This window comes from Dysidea avara, chromosome 9 (genome assembly GCF_963678975.1).
Source record: "Dysidea avara chromosome 9, odDysAvar1.4, whole genome shotgun sequence".
NCBI lineage: Eukaryota > Metazoa > Porifera > Demospongiae > Dictyoceratida > Dysideidae > Dysidea > Dysidea avara.
In genome coordinates, this window is record NC_089280.1 from 31,544,867 (window position 1) to 31,562,228 (window position 17,362).

Sequence of the window (17,362 nt, forward strand, 5' to 3'; positions counted from 1 at the left end):
TGGTTCTTCTTTACTGGTTGGGATGCCTGGTCAGCCAGCACAGTGCAGTATATCAGCCTAGACTGGCTTGGTTGATCAGTTGTATTGGCCAGAATGGGCGATAGTAGTCATTCAAGCAGGCTGTTGGCCTGAAAATAATAGCTGGCAGTTTTGTAACTACCTGATATAGAACACCGTATGGCTTTTATAGAACTGTTTTTTGCTTTGATCCTCCCATGTGAGGTTATTTATATATATATGTGTGTGTGTTTAAAGTAGTTCAAGTTCAAAAAACATCCATAGAGCATGCAGTTGCCAACTGATCATTTCTTTTGATTTAGATGGGCATGGCTATCATTACCAGTGATGCAGCAGTAAAGAAGTTGAGCAGCGATCATCCACGAGAAGCAAGGCTGCCAACAGGGGGAGTAACTGGGGCAGTTTGCTCTGGGATCCACTTTGTAAGGTGCCCCAAAGGGGGCCTTTAAGGGCCTCATACAGTAGTAGGTGCCCCACAGCTACATTATCCACACATAGCTATGGACATACAAGACATTGTTATATCTAATGATCTAAATCCGGCAATAAAGTCTGACCATTACTTAATCAGCTTCAAACTCCAGCTATCAACTACCCAGCACAGTATCTCCTCTGAACCAATCTACATTTTTGACTACAATAAGAGAGACTACGATGGCCTGATTAACTTTCTGTGCAATATTGATTTTTCTAATTGTTTTCAGTCTAACAATGTTGAATTTATCTGGTCATATATAAAATCCACACTATGCGACGCTATGGCAAAATTTATTCCAAAGATCAAGCTCAATGCTACTCACCAGCCCAAATATTTCACTTCAGCAATCAGACATCAGATTAACTGTATCAGGTCTCTTAAATGAAGACTTTGCAGATCTCCCTCCTCCAGTATCAGGAATCGTTTACACACTGCTGAACAGTCACTGTCTGATGAAATCCATAAAGCCAAGTCAGAGTTTGAAAGAAAGTTAATCAATAACTTTGCACTAAATAATAACTCCATGATCTATAAATATATAAGAAGTGTCAAAAAATCCAGCTTTATACCATCCTCTGTCCTTTATAACAGTGGTCTTGCCACTGACAGTGCTGATAAAGCCTCTCTTTTAATGTTTTCTTCTCAGTGTTTACCTCCTCAGACTTCGTACTCCCACCCTACCCTGACAAAATTGACCCATCTGTCAGACGTCACTTAGTATCAATCCAAATATCTGAACAGGAAGTATATGAAGCACTCGTTTCACTCCATACTGACAAGGTCACTGGTATTGATGGTATTGGCCCAAGGATTCTCAAACAATATGCTAACATTCTTGCTAAGCCATTACACCATTTGTTTACAATCAGCTTAAATAGTTGCTCCCTACCTTATGAATGGCGCATACACACGATTGTTCCTGTACATAAATCTGGTGACAAGACTCAAGTTACTAACTATCGTCCTTACATCTAAGGTATTAGAACTACTAGTTTACAACAAAACCATTTCTTACATTTCAAGTTTTCTCACCTCAGCAGTTTGGCTTCTTAAAAAAATCGATCCACAGTGCAACAGTTGCTTCTCATGTTGAACACTATACTTAGTACTAATGACCAAACGGATGTAGTCTATCTTGACTTCAAAAAAGCTTTTGACAGTGTCCCCCACAAGGAACTGTTATTCAAACTTCGATCACTTGGAATTTCTGGCAAGCTTTGGTCATGGTTTGAATCATATCTACTTAATTGTTATCAGTGTGTGAAGATTAACAACTCTTTGTCTCAGTTTCATCCGGAATCCCACAGGGAAGTATACTTGGCCCACTTCTATTTCTCATATATGTTAATGATATTCCGGACATCATTAAATTTTGTCTATTTTTTCTATTTGCAGATGACACCAAATGCATCAAAACTATCTCCTCACCACTAGATTCACTTAAACTTCAAGAAGACTTAAATAATTTAAACTTTTGGAGTACCCACTGGATCTTCTATTTGGTCTATCAAAAATCTTTCTGCTATCTTTTAAAAGGAAATCTCCAACATCTTACAATATCGGCACCTCCCAGATTTCTTGTGTTGATACATACAAAGATCTAGGAATTATGTTATCAAGTGACTTATCATGGGATGCTCACTATAACCACATTATCTCCAAATCCTATCAGGTACTTGGACTTCTAAGAAGAACTTTCTCCCTACAAAATTATGTCCAAGCCAAATCTCAACTATATACCTCTCTTGTTAGATCCCAGTTTTTCTACTGTTCGGTCATCTGGAAACCCCACCTAATTAAGCACATTCAGCAACTGGAACGTGTTCAGAGGCGTGCAACCAATACATTCTACATGATTACTCTACTGACTACAAGTCTCGTCTTATTAAACTCCATATGCTACCCCTGATGTACATTCTTGATGTAAATGTCACTGTAAAGCGCTAATAATAAATAATGATAATAATAAATGATGTGATGTTCTTTCTTAAAAATCTCCATCACCCTCACAATGGATTTGACATAAATAATTTCATAAAATTTGCAACTGGTCACACACTTCTAGCTTCTGGAAACAAGCTACTCCAAACAAGATCACCTGACAATTCCACTAGTAACTTCTATTTTAACCAGCTTCCTCGCATCTGGAATGCCCTTCCCGTTATCAACTACCCGGACAACCCACTCAAGATAAAGGCCAAACTTTTAGATCATCTTTGGAATCATTTCACTGCCAATTTTAGCTCCAACAACACCTGCTCTTTTTCATTTTTATGTCCATGCTCAAAGTGTTCAAAGATCCCTCACCAACCTAACTTCAACTCCCTTTAACTGTTAATTTCCCCCCCTTTAAGTAATCAAGTAAGTAAACTTTGTAGCTAATCACTACTACAATTTAGCTTCTGGCCACTTACACAGGATGTCAGTGGACCATCAGTGTGCTGCCACGTGTGCCGATTCTATCATACCAACATCTGCAACCTGTATGTATGTATGTATATGTACACTGTAAAGTACATTATTATTATTATTATAACAGTATAAATCTTCCCTGTAGACTCAAAAGATGTATAAGAAGCCTTAAGAGACACTATCTGAGCTCAATGAGATCCATAGTAATGCAGTGCAGCAGTGGCAGCAAACCATTACTTGTATTATGTCTTATAAGGCGCTTATATCAAGACACACAGTAGTGTGTTGTGTGGCCCAAGAAGCCGGCGCGCCACACCGTGAGTATATTTACAGGAAGAAAGAAAATGCGATTTTCACACCTTTGTAGCTCCATGATCTCTTATTCGATTGGAACTAGTTTCTCTACAGAGGTGCCCGCCAGATAGGTCACGCCGCATACCAAATTTGAAGGAAATCTCCCTAGCCGTTTCTGAGATATGAGTGGCCAAAGTTTCGTTTTAATTTCTTCGTTTTTTTCTCTTCGCCGTAGGGGGGCTACGGGGGCTTTGATTTCTTTTTGCTCACTTTGCAAAAATTGCTATAAAACACAAACTTGTAACTCCATTGTATCAATATTTGGCACAAGTAAAGAGCGTGTAAAGGTGCATTCGCGTACCAAGTTTGCTATGAATCTGATAAATATCCAAGGAGTTATGAGCGTTTATTCACGTAAAAATAGATGAAACTTTTGTCATGACTACAGGGTAAACTGAGTAGAGGAATAACTTGAAAATTTGTGTGTACATGGGCTGATCATCGTAGGAGTGCCTTGTAGTGGTTAGAACAGCAACAGACTTACAGCTACAAAATTATAAAGCAAAAACCGAGCAAGTGTAAAATCGCGAATCGAGATACTCTAATAAAGCAATCACCGGGGGGGGGGGAAGGTGCATAAAAAATGTCGAAAAAAAATGAACTCATCATGACCAGAGTTTGAACCAAGGACCTCCGTACCTAACGTCTACATCCTTAACCACTGAATCACTGCTATCTCGGCTGATCACTTCACTTAATTTCTACCTTATAAATGAAAATTCTAGCTTAATAAGTAAAACTGATCTACCAATAGAAAATCTGGAACATTCTATGTGTGTTCTATTAGATGATTTCAGTGAAAAGCAAAAATGTGCGCTCTATTAGAGCATCAACACCATACTATTGTTGCAACACTTTGAGGCTCAATCTAGTAGCTATTTCATCAAATCAGAGCCATTTTCGTATCTATCAGTGGTATATTTGTAGTATTCTTAGTTTCGCCCCCAGGTGGTCTGCGAGCAGGCTAATACGACCGACTCACACGAATCATCATCATCATAATCATCATAATAAGTGCTACATGCTAGCAAAACTTGTGATACAACAGCCTGGAAATCATATCCCAGTAAAAAGGTGCAGGATTTGGTTTTGAAAATACAAAAAGAAGTGAAATCCACTCAAAAACAGCCAAGCTGTAAAAAAAAAGTGCAGCCCTCAAAAGCCTAGGCGAAAAAGTTGTGAAATCAAAGGTGGCGGCCAAGAAATGGCTGCAATGATGTTAATGCTAAAAAATTTTTAATAATGGCTGTGTGTATTGTTAAAATTTATTAGCATTAACATTATTGCAGCCATTTCTTGGCCGCCACCTTTGATTTCACACCCAGGCTTTTGAGGGCCACACTCTTTTTTTACAGCTTAGCTGTTTTTGAATGGATATATATATATATATATTATATATATAGAGAGAGAGAGACAGTATGACTTTTACACAAGATCAAAATACTCTAATAGAACAGTCACCCTATTTCAGCAGTCAGGAAAATATTCAATTATAGTGACTGTTAAAATCAGTCTAGCAGAGAGTATAAAAATTTCCTAGGTGATATGTATTTGGCAGAAAGCTTGTTATAAAGTCAAGCTTGAGATACCCTAATACAGCAATCACCCTAATACAACAGTTCGATAAACATTATAATTATACTGTGATAAATTACTAAAGTCACTCTCATAATTATTCAATCTCAGAGGGTCTAATTTTCAAAACTTTCCTGGGGGGCATGCCCCCCCAGACCTTCTGGCTTGACTATAAATAAGCTTATCAGTTAGTAGCTAGTGGTATGCTATTGGTTGTAGTCTAGTAGCTAAGCTTTTTTTTGTAAAACCACTCTCATATTCAGTCTAATTTTCTAAAGGGGCATGCCTCCAGACCCCACTAGCTTGGCATGCTTTGCATGCTAAAGCTGTCAATAAGCTTATAAGTTGGTAACTAGTGGCTTTTGCTTTTTTAGTTGTAGCAAGTTACCTAAGCTTGTTCTTGTAAAATTACCCTCGTATTCAATCTCAGAAAGTCTGATTTTACTGGAGGTATGCCCCCATACCCCTTGGCATGCTTTGCATGCTAAAAAACTGTTAATAAGTTTAACTGGTTTGCTTTTAGCTGTAGTCTAGTAGCTGGTTAGCTAAGCTTGTTGTTGTAATGTCCTTTTGTCTGTTTTTCGTTATTGAAAGTTATGGGTTGTAGCGGCCCCACATTCTATATTTGCTCTGGGCCCCCTAAATCATCTCGGCAGCCCTGACAAAAAGCATTGCCATACAATGAAAATCCACATTCCCAAAGGAAGGGAAGACAAGGCTGGTTTTTGGGTGATATTTGTGGGCAGAAAGACGTACATCTCTACTGTACAGTACTGCCATACTGTATGATAGCCAGCCAGAATTGTGCATAATGTTTGGTGCCATTCTATCCTTTGATATGGTATTATGTGCTGGATCATCAGCTATAAAGTATGTTTCATGAAAAGGACACAAATAAGCTTTAATTGTAGGGATCCATGACTGAATTAAGGATTAAATGTCGACTAGTATAGCTGCAGGTGTAGATGACCTCCCTTGTTTCATTGCTTTTCATTTCTGTGATCTCTACTAAATGCAAAAATTTCTTATACTAATTATTTTAAATTTCAAGGCAATAATTGTGTTATTAAAGAGTAGCTACTATAGAATAAAAATAGTATGAAAGGCAATAAGTTTTCCATTACTAAAGACTAATCGTGCCACCACATAAAAAACTTTATCATTTATTTATTTATAAACTTCTTTTTATAGCTATTTTTAAGTGCCACAATCAGCACAATCTTTACTCTATTGTTTTGAAATTAATTAATTATATATATGTGACCGGGCCTGCGAAAATAGGGCATGTGGGCACATGATTTTTGCCTACTTTTTAAAACTTTCATCATTTGTACCTTTTTGTATCAGTATGCTATGGCAATGCAATTTTGAGCATCTAGTAAGAATGTAATTGGCTTTATGATGCAACTAACTAAATACAAATATGCTGTTCCAGCACTGAGATATGACCTGTAGAGTGACGTGGTGTAGTTTGTGCCCACATGCCCTGTTTTCGCAGGCCCAGTCACATATATATATATATATATATATATAGTGTTATAAGTCGTGGGAAGCAACGTTTGGGCCAGTTGTATCGTTGTCGATCTTTATTTGGAAGTCAGAGCATTGCCACCTTTATAAATCCTGGATCCGCCCTGTACTGGAATATGGTTGTGTCGTTTATTCCGGAGAAGCTTTGACTCATCTGAATTGTTTGGATCAGTTCCAAGCTCGTGTTGAGAGCATGTCATTTCAATCTCTAACTGATAATCGGAATGCTTCAATTCTGGGTCTTACTTGTCGCCTTCTGGCTGGTCGTGGTAATCTGCAAACCTTCTGTCCTAAGTTTAAGACTCCACTTAGATCATCTCAGAGGTTGCGTGGCTTTGATCCAGCCAGCCATCTACATTTCCAGAACCCATGCAACTTTCATACTTTAGACCATTTTCGTCGCGGCTGGCAGGCAGCAGTTGTTGACCTATGGGATTCAATTCCACCAAATATTCTATTAGAAGGTCACACAAATGGATGGCGGACTCTTTTACAGAACATACAAAGATATATTATGACTCTATAATAACTGTGTATATAGCTATGTGCTGTACTTTTCTACAGTGAGATTTACAAAACGTAAAAAAAAAAATATATATATATATATGTATGTATGTTTAAAGAACCTTGCATGGGAGGATGATAGCAAACAAAAAACAGTTCTATATTAGCTATACAGAATGCAACTTTTCTATATGTTATAGTTAAAGTACCGCCGCTCCTGTGTATGGAAAATACAACAGAAGGGGGCATGTTGAGAGGCTAATGCAGCATGAGGTGAAGCCAAGTGCTGTATTTGTTTTGAGACACCCCCTGAGTGCTGTAGTTTTCGTACACACAAGCATAGGCAGTGCTTTAAGTATTGTATTGTTCTTCCTGGTTGTCTGGCTCAGAGCAATTTTCTCTAGTATTCAAACCACTGCGATTTAGGATATAAGTAAGTGTTCATATAATCTATTTCTAGTCATAGAACGAACTAATAGGATTAGTTTGGCTAGTTTCAGCGGTTTACAATGTCACGCACGTGATCAATTGTGCTGTTTTAGTGAAGTCATGTTTAAATAGCTTCATGATCAGATGATCAGTAAGTGTTTATACAGTCTATTTCTAGCTGTAGAATGAACTGGTAGGATTAGTTTGGCTGGTTTTAGTGATTTACAGTGTGTTGTTTTTGTAACACTTCATAAATAAATTCCCCGCATAACTGCACTGTATTTGCCCAAGTGTGCTGTATTTGCCCAATTAAGCGCATGACTGTACAGTATTTGCCCAACTAGCTGCATAACTGTTTTGTATAACTCATACAGTACAGTTTTGCAGCTGATTAGTACTGTATGGACAATACACTACATGGCATTGCTTTGATCCTTCCACACAAAGTACAATATTGGCAGTTATAGAACCTTTTCAATAAGCCACAGTTCTATATCAGGTAGTTAAAGTTCTATATCAAGTAGTTATAGATCTGCCAGGCCTATGTGCAGGCTAGTAATAGCCTGCATTGAGTGATTAATCACCCATTATGGCTAGTACAACCAATCACCCAAACCAGTCTAGACTAATAGCCTAGGAGAGAGGTGAACACATGTTCACTCGCAATGGTTTTGTACTGGAACAGGCACGTTTTCATGTTGTAAACATGTTTACGTGCCTGAATCATCCATACTACTTGACCATATCAAAGCGTTTTTTGACTATTAGTTCCGTGTTTGAAGGGCTTCACAGCACTACTAAATGTTTGGGCAGCTGTCCATGTAACAAGAGTTATTAACAAGAAATGAGGGCTCAGATGAATGCGAACAGACTATAATTAACTGTTATGTACTTGGATTATCCAAACAGTTAACTGTTATTTCTATATGTAGGTCCTCCAGTTATCACAGATCACCCAACAGGTGGTGATGTACCAATAAGAAGAAACATCACTCTCATGTGTAGAGCTAGTTGTCTAGGAACACTAGTATATTCCTGGGAGAGAAGAAGTTCTGGTAGTAGTTGGACTACTGTTAGTAATGATAACACAACATCATACACTACTGATTCAACACTGACTATTGGAGAGTACATGTACAGGTGTAATGTGAGCAATGAGGCTGGATCAGTTGTGTCTAATAGTGCTACTGTGAATGTGTATGGTGAGATGTAATGTATTATGTGGCCGGGTCTGCGAAAACTGACTACAGTAATAACACAAGGATAAAGTTTACAGTACAAATGTGCTATTAAAAAAGTTTTGAAATTGTATGCAATGTTTTGTTCTTGGTAGTGAAAGACGCTAACTGTATAAATCTGGATATCATCTTATTCGCCTATTGAAGAGAAGCTTTAAAATCTTTAGAGTACACCAATGTGAACATGTGATACTGTATGAGTGTTGGTTTATGTCACATCATAAAGAGTGTATACCATCAATCTTTCTTCACTGCAGTGATTTCGACCCTGTCTGTGATTAAGAATAGTGATACAGGGAAAGAGTATAGCCAGCAATGAATTTGCTTGTTCACAGCAAAAACAATGGTACATGCAGGTTTCAACTCTGTATATCATTGCATTCATATATTATGATGGTATTATTATTAAGCACTTTTAACTCTCCCAATAGCTACCGTACAAATTAACCTTTCTGTTATTATTATTCTATAGCACTTAACGTTCTTAGAAGTTTTAGCAGAGTATTCCCTGGCTACATAGTAATTTAATAGTAAAGAATTTGAATAATGCATCAGTTTTTTGCAGATCTGGTCACATATGGTATTTAGATGTATGAGATAAGGTACATATCACTTATACAGGTCCTCCAGAGATCACAGCTCACCCAACAGGTGGTGATATACTAATGGGAAGAAGCATCACTCTCATGTGTAGAACTAGTGGTCTAGGAACTCTAGTATATTCCTGGGACAGAAGAAGTTCTGGTAGTAGTTGGACCACTATTAACAATGCTAACAGTCCATCATACACTACTAATAGAAACATGGCAGTTGGACAATATAGGTGTGTAGTAAGAAATGGGGCTGGACCAGTGATGTCAAGGAGTGCTACTGTGAATGTGTATGGTGAGTATTGTCCTAACAGGTAAGACATGATGACACAAGTGTCCACAGGTCCTCCCACTATCACAACTCACCCCACCAGTCAGTTGACAACTGTTAGTATGAGTGTTACTCTGAATTGTGGGGGAACTGATAGAGGATCAATTACATATCAATGGCAGACTAGGAATATTAATGGAGGACGATGGAGTGATATTAGTAATAGTAATAACAGGAGACTTGTTGTGAGTAACTTACAAGAGTCACAACAGTACAGGTGTGTAGTGTCCAATGAAGCTGGTGGGACATCATCAAATATTGCTACTGTTACTGTTTTGAGTAAGTTATCAACCAATTAAAGGTAATATCTATGAAAAACGAGATAGGGGTTTGTATAGGTAATCACATACATTTGAGTGCAATTAGGGAATAATTGTACGAGTAACAGTCAAAATTGCATGAGGCGAAAATTTTGGCTGTTACAAGTACAATCATTCCATAATTGCACGAAAATGTGTGCGATTGCCTACTAATCACATAGTGACCACCCTTCATGGTTTGTAGTACACATCTATCCAGTTCTATGTGGCCATTAACTTCTACCAGGTGATTGCATCATCCTTCTTTGTATTATATCATTTGTTGTTGCACTTAAAAGGCTTCACATGTCAGCAATTCTGATTGACCGCTCAAAATGTCTATGTATGTTACACTTAAATGGCTTCTATCATCATGCTATTGTATTGGCTACTTTACAGTGAAATTACAGAAACAAGGCCATGCGATTTGGGATTAATTGCACTCCTACTATTGAGACTAATGTATGGCAAACTAAATCACTATGTGATTAGAAAATTACTAGAAATCTCAATTTTAACTACCACCAGCCATCTACCTCATTTACTTTCTACATTATATTGCAACCAACAAAAGCTGGTAAGGCTAATGTTCAGTGAATCCATGGGACTTCACCAAACTATATTTGCAAATAAGCTATTGCATATTGTTTGATATGGGCTCAATGGTGAATTAATTGAACATGTCTCTTTCAATTTGTTTGATAGGCCGAACCATCAAGCTTTTGTTGCTTATAGCTAACAATTTTAGAATGTTTCAACTAGTACAGCTACAAAAATAAGTGCTGTATTAGAAGTGAGGTCGGAATGACAATACTGTAAAAATATTGACATTAACATTGCCACCTTGATTTCACAAGTTTTCCTTGTACTTCTGGTAATGCAACTAACTAAAAATATGGACAATGGTACTTTATCAATGACTCATGTTGTCTAATTCCTTTCAGCTCTAATTGGCAAATAATTTGGCAACATTTTTTCTCTACACTGACTATTAAAATAGCTGTATAGACTAGTATAGCCAATTAGAGTTAAGAGAGTTAATTAGGAGTGCAGTCTTACTGCACATAAAAGACTAATGCTAAATATTAATATTAGCCAGTCCATATCAAGACCCATGATAGTGTGTCATGTGGCCAAGAAAGCTGGCATGCAAAATGCGATTTTCATGCATACATACTGTAGCTCCGTGCTCCCTTCTCAAATTGGAATCATGTTTATAACTGCACATTCCTCCAATGTCAACACCCCACATACCACATTTGAGCAAGATTGCCTAATGCAATCATGAAATATGAGCCTTCAAAATTTGGCTTAATTTCCTCATTTTTTCTTCTTCGTTTAGGGGAGCCAGGGGGCTTAGATTATTCTTTTGTAGCACACTTTACAAAAACCATTATAAAATGCAAATGCACAACTTGATTTTCTTGAGCTTTGGTACAGTTTAAGAACATAATATTGCAGCAAAATCCTGTACCAAGTTTGGTGCATATCTGATTGACAGTCGTAAAACTATGGATGATGATTTGCATTTAGAAAGGCTGACTTGTTGTCACACATACAGGGTAAATCGCTTATGGGGAATAACTTAAAAATCGGTATGCATATAGGTTAACCATCATAGCTCAAACCTTTTGTGGTTAAAAAGAAATCGCATTAACAGTTACAGAGTTACAAGGCAAAAACCAAACAACTCTAAATCGTGGGTTTGAAATACTCTAAAAGAACAGTCACCGTGGGGTAAAAAGGTGCATGAAAAATGTTTCAAAAAACTTACCAGCATTTGAACCAGGGACCTCCATACTGAGCACCCAAATCTGAGCCACTGCTGTCATGGCTGTTCACCTTGCATAATTTCTACTTTATAAATGGAAATTCTAGCTCAATAGTAAAAGTTTCATAATGTCATACATCTACCAATGGAAAATCTAGATTGTTCTAGAACATTCTATGTGTGAAATCCTCTATTAGAGCATTATAAAAGTAATCGGAGTGGATATATAATGCCGGCACTGGTTGTGAACATGAACAGCTATTTTACCGGCACTAGTCCATCATTTAATTGAATTACCAAAAACACTAGTTACATTGAGGTGAATTAGGGTTGGCACGCATCCGGTATGCCCTGAGTATTCAACTTTAGGGCACAAATCTATTAGCATGCCTTGAGTATTTGACTTTAGGGCACATAATCAGTAGTTTGCCTTTTCTCTTTAGGGCATGCAACAAGTAGTTAATAGCGTTAGGGTCGAGTTCAGCTTTGGGTTTTACTTATTCTGAGTGAGCCCCACACTAGAAAGTCACCCACATAAGATTTGTAGTTGACAATGTCCTGCCAAATGTACAACCAAATACAAAAAACATACTAATAACTGAAGTGTTTTACTGGCAAAACCGTTCATCGTGTGTGCTGGCACATGTACAGTACTGGATATCTTTGTAGCGCATGAGAGAACAAACAATAAAAAGGAGGAGGGAGTTGTATAGAATAAGGAGGGCCAATGAGATGCCAGAATAAGGTGATGCTGGAACGAAGAAGTAGGCAAAGGAAAATTCGTCAGAAGAAGACGTGCTCAGCTCGCAGATTCGGAACACCAAAAGCAGGAAGCTTTCCTACAAACAATGAGAGACAAAATCAGGATGTCATTTCATGTAATTATTATAACTGTTTTATTTACCTATCGTCATCACAATCATAGTGGCTGAGTGGAACTGACAAGCAGAAGCCACTCTGAAACATTGCCACAATTTCCACACCTGCAGCACCTTCATATTGATGGCCCAACAGTTATTGCCAAAATAAGATGATTTAGCATCACTGCAGCAACTTAAGTGCTCAATATGTCTTGAACAATTCCCATCTGTCTCTTTAAATCATGCAAATTGCTGTACACAATATCACAATGCTGATACTTACATACCTAAGCTATTTTCTGCTGCTAATTACTTTATTGTATCATGGCAAGCATCGTTGAAGAAAGGAGTTATTTCTACTGTGTTTTGAGCACAAACTAAGGGGTACCAGCCACTTTCACGCTTTTGCAGCAACATTCAACAACAGTGATGCTGATTTAGAGAACAATTCCAGAGATTCCCTTGAACATAATTATTACTTTTTGGATTTCTTCTCAGATGATGATCGGCAGGACACAGATGATGACTCTATTAAGCATGATACAGAAACAGAATCAGTGATCGCTGATGTTATCCCAACTGCCACACCTGCAACAGACATACTTCTTATAACGAGAGTAATTGTAATTGTTTCTGTGCAGCTATAAATAGCTTAGTGAATCCTATTCTGATGGTCTAAATTGTAATCCATGATCATAGTGTAATTCAACAGGGAAACCACTCAGTGAATAAGTTTATTTATTTATTTATTAATTATCAATTTTTCAGTGTCAATGACAGGGTCACACAAAAGGCATAAGTTAACTAAAGCTTGCTTGTTATTACATGCCATACATGTTTGTTGTGAATTAAACAGCAGTACTGATGAAATGGCTATAGTCACGGTCTTAGTGTGTGCTAAAAGTGCTATAGCATACTTGTATACTTACTGTCTGTCTTTATCAGTTAACACAGCTAGCTATGTGAGGGTTTGTGGTGTAGCTATCTACATGGTGTACATAGGAATCACATTTCAACTGGTTTTGCAAGTGATATGTTACCTCCCAATTTAGCCTTGCCTGGCCTACTAACTTCTGTGTTTTCGTTATGCAATATTATTTTGGAAGTGTGTATGGGCTTCTATCATGATAGTAATCTGTCTTACAGTACAACACTTTCATATGATAACTATAGCCCACATAATTCCAAACTGTCAAATACTATCTCAGGCTCATCCCATAATACTGTTAGCATCTGTCTAGTATATAAAAGTCACTTCATTCGGATGTTTATAAGGTAAAAACTAAGGGAGGTGGGTAGTTGCAGCACCGGTGGTACAGTGGTTATGTACATGCAGTGGTTACGAGTATGGACTAATGAGTAGGGAGAAGGTGTGAACCCTAGCTTAGGCAACTTTTTTTTCACTTTTTTAGGTTTTTTGTAAAACAGCCAAGCTGTATAAAAGGGTGCGGTCTTCAAAAAAGTTGTGAAATCAAAGGTGGCAGCCATGAAATGGCTGAAATGGTGTTAATGATAATAATGCACAAAGGCTATTATTAAAATTTATTATCATCCACATCATTGCAGCCATTTCATAGCCGCCACCTTTGATTTCACAACTTTTGTCACCCAGCGCCACCTTTGATTTCACAACTTTTGTCACCCAGGATTTGTGAAGGCCGCATCCTATTTTATACAGCTTGGCTGTTTTTGTGTGGATAATAATTATCAGCTCTTCTAGTTACCAGTTACGTTTACTTTCTGAAAGCACTCTTTTTATAGACAAGCTGTGTTGCATTATAACTACTAACACAAGTAATCATTATCTGGACCATCGAACAAGCTTACAAATTTATGCTAGTCTTACTAATCTCAGTTTTATCCTTTAGACAAGTATTTGGCAATTTGGCCAGTCCTATATTTCTAAATAATTGATTAAAAAATTTCTTTGTGTGATTAATGAAATGTTATAAATGTGTTACTGCACAAGCATTATGTATCATGTAACTTTATATTATTACACTAGTATTTTAAAAAATTGTTAATTCAAAAATGAAGTAAGGATCTATGCAATAAAAATACTGAAACAAGAGATGAATGATGCATGCTATTACAGCAAAACTCGGTGGGAAAGTCACTATTTTGGAATTGAACAAAATAATTGTTATAGCTAATGTGCCAAAGTAGGGACTTTCCCATCAAGCTATACTGTAATAGCATGTATCATTCATCTCTTGTTTTACTACTTTTTTGCATAGGTCAGTTTTTTGTTGTAGCACAGCTAGCTACAATGTAACTTGCGACTGTTCTATTAGAATACCTTACATGACTGTTGTATTAGAGTGACTGTTGTATTAGAGTATATCTCGAGTCAGCCAAGGGTTGTGCAGCTAGCTAGACAAATAAGAGCTGGGGTGAGGTCATCTTCTTTACTGATAAGTAAATAGCTAGATTGTTAAGAGGTGCATGTGGTCTCCGTACTCTATTCGCTATTAGTCCACCTATATAGAGCTTTGTTTGATGGGCGTGGTCGTGAACCTATTGCGAACGGGATCCGAATCGCAGAGTTGCAGGCAGATATCTAGCTAGTATATCTCTTCTATAGTAGTGCCGGGACTGAAGCGCTTCTGAAATCCAGCTCTGAAATAATTCTGTGGTGTCTAAATATGCTGCTGAAAGAAAGTGTTGATACAGAAAATTAATGCCTTGATATGGGTTCATTGGATGAAGAAGACAAGCAGCCTGATTGAAGATAAAAGAAAAGACAAGGTGCAGAGGGCCTACATTCGTCGGAACCCCAAAAGGCACATCCCACTGGTGAGTTTGCTATTGTGGCATAAAATAGTGACTGTGTGCTGCTTTGTGTGGCCTCTAGCCTTGTGACTGTGGCCAGGCAGTCATTTAGGCAGTGAGGCAGACTAAAATTCGAGTTTTGGAAATTTAAAAAAATTCTATATCTGGCCACCTGTAAGTGAGTGTTTTGTTATATTTAATGCTGTATGGACTAGTACTTATCCGTAAAGGTGATTTTCGTGTCATAAAATATCTCTAGGATGATTTTTAAAGGCGGAATTTTTGGCAACACGCAAAATTTTCAAGGGGATCTTTTACTTAAATAGTACTACCATACCATTTAATATAGTGAGCATGATATTGAATGCATGTTTTGTGTAGATATCACTACTCATCCTCAAGACAGACTAATCCCAGCTGGATCATCAGTCAGTTTAATATGTACATCATCGGTATCATCTGATGTGATATTCTCATGGACTAGTGATGGTAGAGATATTACAGGACAATCAACATCAACTGGTGACACTAGTATACTAACAATTACTAGTGTGAGGAGTAGTGATGATGGTAGTTATGTGTGTACTGTGAGGAGTGGATCATTATCAGTGATGTCTAACACTGCTACCCTGACTGTATATGGTAAATGCACATTGACTATACCATACAACTGGAAATTGTGATGAAAGTAAGGTTGATGAATTTGATGAATCAGATAAATTTGTCACCTTTAAGTGAAGTATTTATAGGTGCCTTTAAAAGTAGGTGTTTAGATCTACAAGTAGAAGGAAAAATTATTTAGATTAGGGATTAAAGAAAAAGTAATTAAACAAGGGAATAGCTAAAAGTAAAGAAACAAAGAAGGTTGGCTATACCTGCAGATATACTAGTAGGTCTTTAATCCCTATAATTCAGTTGTGGTTCTGAATTAAGTATTAAATATTCACTAGTATATCTGCAGGTATAGGCAATCTCTCTTGTTTCACTTTTTATTCCACTACATTTTACCCCTAATCCAACTTAAAATTCCTAATGTTTCCTCCTACGTACCTTTTTGTTTACTTTTTCATCACATGATTATGACTAGCGAAATCACACATACCGCATCAAAACAAAATGACGCTAGGCAAGCCATGAAATTAATTTACATCTGAATGTATGCCCCAGCAGTCAATTGCTGAAACGTGAAGTGGCCATTACACTTCATTTTCAACTATGTTCTGCCTGTTACAAATGAAGAAGTGTCTCTGCAATTAATCCAGTTGCTACAGAAATGTGAGCAATAGGTGCACAGGGAAGCTGTATTGTGTTATACCATGAATTGGCACCTTGTATTGTCAATGAAATGACCTGGGTCATGAAGAAACAAAGGAAAGTATATGATGCATGTGCTCTATGTACTGTGGTATGCCAAAAGTCACCAGTTGGGCTGAAGTGACATCTAGCAGTGAAGAAAATAAGTCCATAGGTATCAAGTTACGCTTTTCTTAGTAAGTAAGTCTGTCAGTCAGTTAGTCATGCAGCAGAAAATTCCACTAAATAAAAAAATGAAGTTTTGTAACAACTTATTACCCTAAAAGCACTTTTAAAATTGGTTATAGCCAAGAAGGTATAGTGAGACTGGTTTTAGGGTGATATTTTTGGCCAGAAAAGCCCAAACCTTAGTGAGCACTAATATACATATGTGGCTCAAAATAAGACCATTAGTCTATACATTCTCTTTATTACCTAGTAAACATGGTAAACATGGTTAAATTGGTTTATTAAACTTAAATATTGAATTATTATACTATATATCAACATTTAAATCGTCAACTGTGGATTCATCAACTTTTCCTTCTGTCAAATAATTATTCCTATTGTATAGTTTGTAGTTCTATCTATGTTCTCAGGTCGTCCCACTATCAAAACTCAACCCACCAGTCAGTTGACAACTGTTAGTATGAGTGTTACTCTGAATTGTGAGGGAACTGGTAGAGGATCAATTGCATATCAATGGCAGACTAGGAATATTAATGAAGGACAATGGAGTGATATTAGTGACAGTAATAACAGGAGACTTGTTGTGAGGAACTTACAAGAGTCACAACAGTACAGGTGTGTAGTGTCCAATGAAGCTGGTGGCACAAGATCAAAAATTGCTACTGTTACTGTTTTGAGTAAGTTTGACTTTTGTTGTTATGTTGTTGATGAATATTACA

The 17,362-nt window shown here is 37.2% G+C and overlaps 1 protein-coding gene across 1 annotated transcript in view; it reads left to right on the forward strand.

Moving 5' to 3' along the window:
* Window positions 1-518: 518 nt before the first annotated feature.
* The window catches only part of LOC136267671 (hemicentin-1-like), a 61,267-nt gene continuing 44,423 nt past the window's right edge, over window positions 519-17,362 (forward strand). Inside the window, exons 1-7 of the mRNA XM_066062819.1 lie at window positions 519-861; window positions 964-1,104; window positions 8,233-8,376; window positions 9,160-9,423; window positions 9,472-9,738; window positions 15,543-15,803; window positions 17,054-17,320. Of these exons, the coding sequence (XP_065918891.1) occupies window positions 519-861; window positions 964-1,104; window positions 8,233-8,376; window positions 9,160-9,423; window positions 9,472-9,738; window positions 15,543-15,803; window positions 17,054-17,320 (1,687 nt within the window). The remainder of the gene's footprint in view (window positions 862-963; window positions 1,105-8,232; window positions 8,377-9,159; window positions 9,424-9,471; window positions 9,739-15,542; window positions 15,804-17,053; window positions 17,321-17,362) is intronic.